This window comes from Crocodylus porosus, unplaced genomic scaffold (assembly GCF_001723895.1).
Source record: "Crocodylus porosus isolate Cpor-Errol unplaced genomic scaffold, CroPor_comp1, whole genome shotgun sequence".
Lineage (NCBI taxonomy): Eukaryota > Metazoa > Chordata > Crocodylia > Crocodylidae > Crocodylus > Crocodylus porosus.
Genome location: NW_017728951.1, coordinates 54,418,244 through 54,428,179, shown reverse-complemented (window position 1 = coordinate 54,428,179; position 9,936 = coordinate 54,418,244). Strand labels below are relative to the sequence as shown.

Below are 9,936 nucleotides of genomic sequence, written 5' to 3'. Positions count from 1 at the left end.
ACTCCAGCTGCGGCCTCACCAAGGCCGAGTACAAGGGGAGAATGACGTCCCGGGATTTGCTTGAGAAGCATCTATGGATGCAAGCCAGCATTTTGCTCGTTTTACTAGCAGCAGCATCACATTGAAGGCTCATGTTCATCTTGCAGTCAATCATGACCCCCAAGTCCCTTTCATCCATAGTGCTAGCCAGCATAGCACTGCCGAGCCTATACAGGTGCTGCAGGTTTTTCCTCCCAAGGTGGAGAACCTTGTAATTTAGCCTCTAGAAACTATAGTCAAATAGGAGTAAACACAACATAGGGACCAAGTACAGTATTTTGGCTCCAGAAGGAAAGGAGTTCATTGCCACTGGATTTCTACTATAAAATTATTACATTTGGGCTAGTTGGTTATTATTTTTCCCTGTGAAAATAAATTATGAAAGCCTACAAGTTTTTACTCTTGTAATGCTGACATTTTTCTTTACATTTTTTTAGTTCTTATCCAACAGGAAGATTTTTTTTTGTCACCTGAAAACTTAAAAAGTCTGTTTTTGAATTTTCACTAAACCCCTAACTACTTTTTTTAATGAAAATTGATTTCTGTGATATCTCTCCTTAATGGAACTTTTTTTTAATAAAGATCACTATGACAGAAAGTTTTCAAATTTAAACATAAGGAGTGTGAAAGCTACTTGAAGAAAATCCTTCTGTCATCTCTCATTTACATTTCAATGTACACTTTGTCTTACGCATTTCTTGATGAAGAGACAAGGTGAAGTTAATTATTAGCAACATGCTTACTTTACATAAGCAACTGCTTAGGTTGACAAGAAATCCTCTCAACGCCACAAATTATTTTATCTGTCAGAAACACTCATGCTTGTGCTGCTCTGGGTGGATCAGGTGATCAACAGTGTGTGACCAACAAACCTGTTCTTTCAGTACAGTTCATATTTGTATACAGTACTTTGCTTCTTTCTTGGACCTGATGAAGCATGCTTGAAGCCTGGAAGCTTGTCTCTTTTCTCTCCGAACCACTTAAGATGGTCCAATAAAAGACATTACCTCACCTCACAAAACTTTGCATTCAAACATGTCATTTTAAATGAAGTGAGGGAGAAAGAAAATAAACATTTAAATGCATCAAATGGCAAACCAATACAAGATTTTGGTGACATGTTAACAGTAGCTACAACAGAATAACAGTAGTGCTTCTCCTTATTTTTTAACAACTGAAGCAACAAATGGCATCAGTTTATTTAAACATAGGTACTGTAATACTGACCAATAGATGTGTCCTCTGAAAGGCTGAGAAGTGCCATGTTCCCATTTGTGCTGCTTGGTCCATTATCAAAGAAATAGGGGGCATAATTTGCATGAACTGAAATTAAAACAAAACAGAACCTGAAGAAAAATATGTAATAATAAACTGCAGCAACCTGGTTTTTTCCTACTCTGCCTCTCAGCATAAAAAAAATACAATTCCTTGGGGGAATAATATGAGTGAATAGCATAACCAATTACGCTAATGAACTTTTTCCTTTCAAAATAAAGATATGTTACCTGTACAAATAAATTATACCTGTATAGTATACACCAGCATATGAAGAACATGAATTAAAAAAAAAGAAACACAGGATCCTTCTGAAGAATCTCAAACCTTCAAAAACTGATTCTTGCAAAATTAACCTTCACTGCCACTCACCGTAACTGTAAACAGCTCCTTTATGTTGTGCGTTTGACATTTTACTATTGGGTAAGCAACTGATCCAATAGTCTAAACATATTGTTTTAAATTATGTCTACTACATGAGCAATAAGCCATAAGTAAACAGTTACTTACTTGCTGCCAGATAACAGCAAAGTTAAAAAAAAACAAAAACAAAAGCAACAAATTAGTTGTCATTCCACTCACTGACAGTTATAGAATCAAAATAGCCAATTTGAAACAAAATGCAAATATACAAACATACAAACATAATATTTACACATTGAACAGTATTTCAGGAAATAATTTAAGATCCACATTACCACATCAATAAGGATTATTACAAGATTTAAGGTTATTTCATATCCTATATATTTAATTGACAAAGTGATTTGTTGTACTCACCCAGGCAAACCTGCATCGAACAGAGAACTAACAATGGAGTGAAATGCCTTACATGCTTCATCCCACCAAAGAAAGGGCCAGTTTCTTCTCTGAATGAAGGTTTGTTTTGGTTTGGTTTGGGTTTTTTTTTTCTGTCTAAAGGGACTGAAAGTGTCCTTCAGACTGGTGCGGTGATGAAATGTGTGAGGCAGGAACAGATGTTAAGATGTTAAGCGGATGACACGTCTTAATTTCTGAGGAATTTAAAGAAGCTCCTTCCTACCACCTAATTAGACCAATTACTTTGCAGGGAACTGTGGGACTCATTTTTGAGACAAGGCATGGAGGAAGCAGCATCACTCTCAAAGGGTCTGTTGTTTGTATTGTACATATGTTGCCTAATGAACCCCTCTTGACTTCCTGAACATACAAGCCAGAAGGAAGGTAAAGTTCAGTTTTTTAAATGCATCTTTTATTTTCTAATTTACTCTTCTGTTTTCTAAGAAGTTATATGGTTTTTATTTATTTTACATTTAAACTAACAAGTAAGAATTTAAATATATAAAATGGTAAGCAGTAATACCTTAATACTGACACTTTGAAAGGAGTCTGTCCCAGCTGTTAAAGCAGAAAATATCATGTACAGAAGCCCTCAGTTGTTCTTCTGTCCATGAAATTGCCTAAAGACATTAATTAAAAAGTACTTGGATTTCTACTAGGTTTTTGATGCATTCTTTAGAGCAAGTTAATTTTTGACCAACACACTGCATTTTTCACCAGTATCCCAAAGAAAGAACCAATGAAATAGGTTTTGTATGCAATGTTGTCTGTTTTATTCAATTAAAACATGAATTTTTAGAGGGCACTTTATTTGCAATAATTTAAAAAACCGAATTCAGTAGATGGAGGCAGAAGAAAGCCACACTGGAAAGTACTTCTGCGTAGAACTTAAGAGCTCCTCCTTAAGAGGAACATGGCAAATAGTAATGCTTAGATACCTCCTGGGACATGTGTGAACTGTGATGTACCCTTGAAATTCAGTTTAATGGAGAAATTATTTCCTTTTTAGGAATGCACTTATGTATTTTGCAATGATTTCTTGAATGAATGGAAGATATGGTACTGAGAACACTTAAAACTTAAGGAACCACAGTTTGTCAAGATATTTTAATACATCATTTTGCTCTTCAGGTGTGTTGTAAGTTTTATTTTCTTCTGACAGATATGAACTGAATGGGACTGGGAAGAAAGGGCACTTGGAGAGAGAGCCACATCACCACACCTGTTATCCCCAAAGGTTTTAAGTAACATTCTTGTTAGTTCTCAGTAAAGGCAGAAAATGCCAACCGATCACAGAATTAATGAACCTCTAATTGTCTAAAGGTTGTTTTCTCTAGATCATGCCCATTGGTCTTAACCCATAGCACAGCATTTAAGCACATGGATAATTTTAGAAGGACAACCAGCAAGTATTTTTCTGGGTTGCTCCATTGGTGGTGCTATGGAGAATTTGTTCAGTTCGTAGAATCTTACCATGGAACAGCTTCAGGTTCAGAAAGATACTACAGTCACATCAACACAGGAACTGAACCAATGGAAGACTTTTGACTCCCTCCTTAATCAGTTTCCTCCTTAATCATAGAGCTGTCTCTAAATAGAGCAGCCACAGAAGACAAGGAAGAGTGGGAGGAGGAAGATGTTATGTAGAGGTGGCCTCTTTTCTTCCTTAGGAGCTCTATATTTTTGTCCCTTCTGGTAACAATTCATTTTGCCCCTAAAGTAGGGCTGTGCAAAGCTTCGGTACCTGATTTGATTCAGCCTGATTTGGTGGCTGAATCTCCAAATCAGAATTGAATCAGGAGACACTTTAATCTTTCTGAATCAAATTGGAACCCTCCAAATTGATTCAGAGAGATTTGGAAAGATTCATGACCTGCACCTGGTATCTCGAGGTATGTAGAAAAAAGCATTTAAAGCTGTGTCCATGGCTGAATCCCAATTCTCTGAATCGGCATTGAATCTTCAGGTTTGGATTTGGCCGAATTGAATAGGGGACAGTGATCCAAATCAACTAATTGAATCACTGTCCCTGATTCGGGCCAAATCCTAATCCAAATCAAATTGAATACAGCCCGTTTCACCCACCCCTACCCTAAATCTTTTTCAACAATACAAAGTGCATTGAGAAATAGACCTTGATAAACATATATAATTCCCAATGCATATACATATAATTCTCTATCTCTCTAGCGGGGTGTGTGTGTGTGTGTGCGTGCACACGCTCACATATCCACCCCTTCTTTAACACCCAAAGACACCAGGAAGCTAGAATCTGGGAGAATGCATCTTTACCACCAGTATCTCTTTTCTGAAGCTTTGTCCTGGAGCATTCCCAAATTCTCCTGTAAAAGGGTTTCCTGGCCTGCAGGGACAATTTCCAGTGAAGAATATTGCACATCTCTATAAAATTTGTAATGGATTGTACGCCTCTAACATGATAAATAGGATATGAAAAATATAGTAGTTCATTATTTCCATCATCTCTGGGTAACTCTAGAGTGCTCTGAAAGTTGTATTAATAATATTAATTATTTTTCTTATCCACAAAGACAGCAACACTAAAATAATGCTGAGTAATAACAACATACAAAATCACCTACATGCTGTCCAGGAAAAAATATGTCACCTGTCTATCACCTGGAGAGATGAATGCCAGGCTGGCAGCAACAACATTGGTTTCTTGAGAAAAGCGAGGCTTGATGTATAGCTCAAAAGGAAGTGTAACCGTGCAGGCTGTGGTAGTTAGTACCAATAAACAAACTAAAATGCAGGCAGTCCTCAGATTTACAACACAATTGGTTCCTGAAAACCATGTCTTAAGTCAAATCATTGTCACTCAGAACCAATTTTCTCATAAGAAACAATGTTATAAATGGGGGATTGGTTCCTGAACCAAGGTCTGATACCCTATTTTCACCAAAAATACCCCAGAATTTTGTACTCAATCACTTATAGATGAGTAATATAGCCACATTAATGTATTTTTATTGTAAATAGTAATCATACTGATTTGGAAGAACTTCTTTGAGGTGACTTTGCTGCACTTTTTGAAGGGCTCTTGGTTGGACTTTTTGAAAGGTTCTTGGCTGGAGTCTTCTCAGGAGTCTTGGCTGCAGGGTTTTCTGGAGTCTTGTCTGCTTTCTTAAAGAAAGTGTCCAAGGAAGTTTGGACAGGTGTTCTCCAGGGAGATAAGCAATGCAGCAAACTTGTTTGCTGGCATGGCATCTATTGGATCAAGCATTGCAAAGTCAAAACTGATGTCATAAAGTTGAAACAGGGTGCCAATTTATAAACGTTGTAAGTGTGAAATGTTTTAACTCAAAATGTTGTAAGTTGAGGACTGCCTGTATGCTGCCTTTGGTGAAGTTGAAGGGAATGGTGCTGTGAGTAAGAAATATAAAGAAATATATCTTTGCAAAAGCTTGATCTTGATTTGTTCATTTTTGCTGTCTTGTTTTTTCAGATTCTTTCCATATGTCACCTCCTTTCTCCTAGCAGGTCACATTCTAAAAGTCTTGAGGGAATGGTTTAACTCCAATGAAAGAAAACAAAGAATTTTTTCCTTTTTCTTACAGGGTAACTTACCAGCAAAGGTGGTAGGAAGCTTCCTCTTTAGTCTCTTAGACTATGAACAGACATCACATTTGTTCCCGGACAAGCTGTACCTATGTTTGTCATAGAACAGAAATATCTCGGGATTGGTGTGTACATGCATCACCCTTCTAATGAGGGTTTAGTGAGCTCTTGAATACATTGCTTCTTTTATTCCATTGATTCAATGATGCAATCCAGGTATAACTATTCAGACACACTTTGTGATGTCCTGGGATAAACTGATAGTACTTCTTATCCCATGAACCTTTTTAAGATTTATCTGAGGTTAATGATAATGCATGTTTGAGCATCTTTACTTTTGTCCTGGGATAAAATGGCTTAATCTGGGCCAATGCAATGTCTGTTTTGGATTTTCAAAGCATCTGGGTAAATGATTCTTACTGGAAGCATCTGTGTATACATTTGATCTGGAATCAGTTTACTTGCGAGTAAACTACCTGTGAGTAAATGCTTTTGGGCAGGCATCTACATACGCAGGGAGGCAGGACCAGATTTGCTGCTAATGGCAGCAAACTGCTTCTGCTTCCTGGGGCTGTGCAATGGGCCCCTGCTGCCACCAGGGGGAGCTCTAAGCCCTTCCTAGGTGCTAGCCTAGGGTCTGGCAGGGAGCACTGGGCTAGGAGACAGCTGTCTTCTGGCTGGGCCCAGGACATTACACTGTTTCCCCTGGGGCTGCCAATTAGGGGCAGGAGACTTGGAAAGAGCTGCAGAGAAAGGGCAGGTCCCAGCCCCCTACCCTGATCTGCTGGCTTCACCCCTGAAGCTCTTTCTAAGCCTGGTGCCTCAATCACCCAAATGGGGCATGGAGCTGGGACCTGCCCCTCAGCAAAATAGTTCCCAGACTCCACTCCATGATTATAGAGTGGAGGCTGGGAAGCCTGTTCCCCACCCTGCTCCACAATCATGGAGCTTGGTGTGAAACAGGCTCCCTAGCCCCTGCTACCAGGGAGCTCCCAGCAACAGCTCCATGGTCATGGGGCCAGGGCTGGGAGATCCTTATCTCCCAGCCCAAGCTATGCAGTCATGGGGCTTCGGCTGGGACACCCTTATCTCCCAGTGCCAGCTCCATGGTTATAGGGCCAGTGCTGGGAGATAAGGGTCTTCCAGCACCAGCCCTGCGACCATGGAGCTGGCACTGGGACATATGGATTTCCCAGTCCCTGCTTCCTGATCATGATGTTGGAGTGGGGAGCTTGGAGCTTCCTGCTGCCAGGACAGAGGGACATAGTACCTGCCTGAACTCTGGTGGTGGAGCCCACCCTGGCAGCAGGCAACTTTTGGGGGCAGGGAGCAATCTCCTGCCCATTGGTGGCTGGTTGAACAGGAGCAGATTTTTTCCTGGTCAGGCATCTATATGAGCACTAATGCACTGTTATTAATTGTGCCCATCTTCATTTGAAGGCTTTCTCTTAAGCCACCTTTGCCCAAGCAGCTGACCTTGTTTGCCAGGGAACCTTGCGTAGACCCCAGAGGGTACCTCGATTACCTTTGGGGTGTCCCCCATACTTGCTTGCCATGACTTTGGATGGTCTCTCAGTGAAGGGAGAGGGTGCCTCCAGAGTGGACATGCATCCCAGTGGAAGTCTCCAGGTCTCCAACCTCCCCTACACCCTGGCCATACACCAATCTTCTAGGCAAGTCTCCAGATCTTTAGCAGCTATTCCCCATTGATATCTTCCTGGTCCCTATGTCCTTCCTCCCCGATGGGCACCTAGGGCTCTGATTGGACACACAGGGTCTGGTGACTCACTGCCTTTGGAGATGTCCCTTCCGATGCCCAGCGCTATCTACAGGAGATGTCACTGTTCCTCTTCACACTCTCTCATGGTCTCTTTCCCACCTTCGACCGGGGTCACTGCTACCCCAACTTGCGGTGGAGGGCTATGCTAACCTGTGCTAGACAGGGAACTAAAATAGAACATCCCAAAAAAGGGAAACACAATCAAAATACCTTCACCAACGTAAAGCCCTGGGCCTCGGAAGCAACTCGACATGAAAAACAAAACTGATACCCCGACTACAAGAACAATGAGATGGGGAAGGGCAAAATGGACAAGGCGAATCACGGGAAGTATTTCGTACTCCCTCGGTCCTCTACTGCCCCAAAGCAAGCATGCCCTCAGGGTTGGGGCCCACACCTCCACCTCAGCTGGGTCTCCTTCTTCCCCTCCAGAACCTGTCTCTGGCCTGTGGCCACGACCCCCATTGACTTTTACTAGTGCTCTCATGCCAGCTCTCCCTGTTGGCTCTTTTGATCCCCACTGGGCTTCTCTGGCAAGGGGATTCCCCGCAGCTCCTGCCACTGCCACTGTTGCTGCTGCTGCCGGCTTCCCTGTCAGCATCTTCAATCCCCATCAGTCTTCTCTGGCACAGGGATCCTTTGCAGCTCCTGCTGCCTCTGCTGCCGCTGGCCTCCCTGCTGGTGCCTTCAATCCCTGCCAGACTTCCCCGGATAGGGGATCCTCTACAGCTCCTGCAGCTGCCGCCACTGTTGACTGCAGTGGCAGGACGCTTTCTGACCGGCAGTTCCCTGCCAGTCCTCTAGCTCTCAGCGTCCCCTTTCCTGCGCTTTCTGGGCTGATTTTTATCTTCACCAGGTGACGCCTCCTCGTTGCATCACGCGGCCCCAGATGGAGATGGGCGTGGCTGATAAACAGCTCAGGCAGTTTTCCGCAGCACGCCTCTTCACTTTCCCTGGCTCCTGCAGCAGGTATGGTTTTTTTTTTTTTTAAAATGTGATCAGGGGTCTGCCTCTGCCCGAGGCTTCCCCCTGGTCTGACCCTGTGTCCCTGTGACATGATACCTTGCATTTGCAGGTAGCAAATTTACTCATGATTAGCGAGGTTTACTGCACAGTAAGAATGTGTACATGTAGACGCACATGCTTACTGCACAATCAACTATGCTACTGTGCTGTATAGCTTCTTGTGTAGACATGCCCATTTACTTTAAAATGTATTTAGGCTTCTGATTTAGAACTTGAAAATTTGAAACCAATATCCATTTTCTACGTATAGGTTTGATTGCTCTCTTTTCAAAAACAAAATAAAAATGTTTTGTGGAACAATGCCAATTTTGATTACATTTTATTTTGGACTAAACTCAAAAATAGATTTTGAGAAGGCCAGACCATTATATTTCAATGTTAGAATTTAGTGTGTCAATTTTTTCCATTTTGGGGTGACTTTTCATTTAAAATATTTTCATTTTATCTTAAAAATATCAAGTAAAGAAGTTAAAATCCGAATGTCATTTTATTATTGACTTAGAATATTTTTTTCAGAATTTTACTTCACAAGCTAAGTCAATGTTTTCTTTATGTTCCAGTTTGGAATTAAAACAAACTTAGAATATCTGAACTTGTCATAGAATAGATATTATGAGGGTTGATCAACTCTACCACACAACAAGCTGAATCTTCTTTAACTGGTTGGAAAATATTTATTGAAACTAGGAAAAAAAAAAGAATCATAAATACCTTTGCATCTTCCCATTCTCAGCACTTTCCAATCTTTTCTGGGTCTTATAGATCACACTACTATGTGAAGAGGTTCTATTCCAAGACCTCTGTAACTGTAGATTTTATCCTGGAAGGTAGTGTGGAGTAAAATAGGGGCATGTGACTCTGGTTACAGTTGCTCTTAACACATATGAGGCTGAATAAAAATGTCCTTGAAGACCTAGGCTTCATAATCTATAGGAAATACAAAAGAGAACTCCTTGAAGGAAAAGGGGCATTTGTATTCATAAGCATATTTCTGAAATAACAGTTCCCATAATGGGATACAGTAGTACCATTTTGGGATGATGACTTGTTTCAAGCTGGTAATGAAGAACTGTGTATGATAAACTCACTCTCATTGCAACTGGCACTAGTTAGCACCTGTGTTGGCAATCTGAGCAGAGGAAGAAAATATGGACATAAATATTATTGCCCACATTCTGTATGATCACTCCATATCAGTCCAAATCACATTATTTAGGCATTCTGGAAAAGCCTGCCTACAGGATGTTTATTTGGTGGATAAATACGGGAATTAAATTTGCTAAGTTTTTTTATCAGGAAATATAGTAAATATATATTACTATAGGGTGGGTGGCACGGAAGTGGAAAGGGATCTTGGAGTCCTAGTGGACTCCAAGATGAACATGAGTCGGCAGTGTGACGAAACCATCAGAAAAGCCAAT

General features: G+C 41.0%; 1 protein-coding gene and 1 long non-coding RNA gene across 7 annotated transcripts in view; one reads left to right on the top strand and one right to left on the bottom strand.

Moving 5' to 3' along the window:
- The window catches only part of CDHR1 (cadherin related family member 1), a 96,304-nt gene extending 94,126 nt beyond the window's left edge, over window positions 1–2,178 (bottom strand). For all 4 annotated transcript variants that reach the window (XR_002104829.1, XM_019555780.1, XM_019555778.1 and 1 more), the window contains exons 1-2: window positions 2,095–2,178; window positions 1,267–1,362 (exon numbers count right to left, since the gene is read on the bottom strand). Coding sequence is in view for 3 of the 4 variants with exons in the window: in XM_019555780.1 (XP_019411325.1) it covers window positions 1,267–1,362; window positions 2,095–2,155 (157 nt within the window). In the remaining variant the exon portion in view is untranslated. The remainder of the gene's footprint in view (window positions 1–1,266; window positions 1,363–2,094) is intronic.
- A 250-nt stretch (window positions 2,179–2,428) lies between these two features.
- The window catches only part of LOC109324029, a 44,054-nt gene continuing 36,546 nt past the window's right edge, over window positions 2,429–9,936 (top strand). For all 3 annotated transcript variants that reach the window (XR_002104832.1, XR_002104830.1, XR_002104831.1), the window contains exons 1-2: window positions 2,429–2,517; window positions 3,296–3,370. This is a non-coding gene — a long non-coding RNA (uncharacterized LOC109324029). The remainder of the gene's footprint in view (window positions 2,518–3,295; window positions 3,371–9,936) is intronic.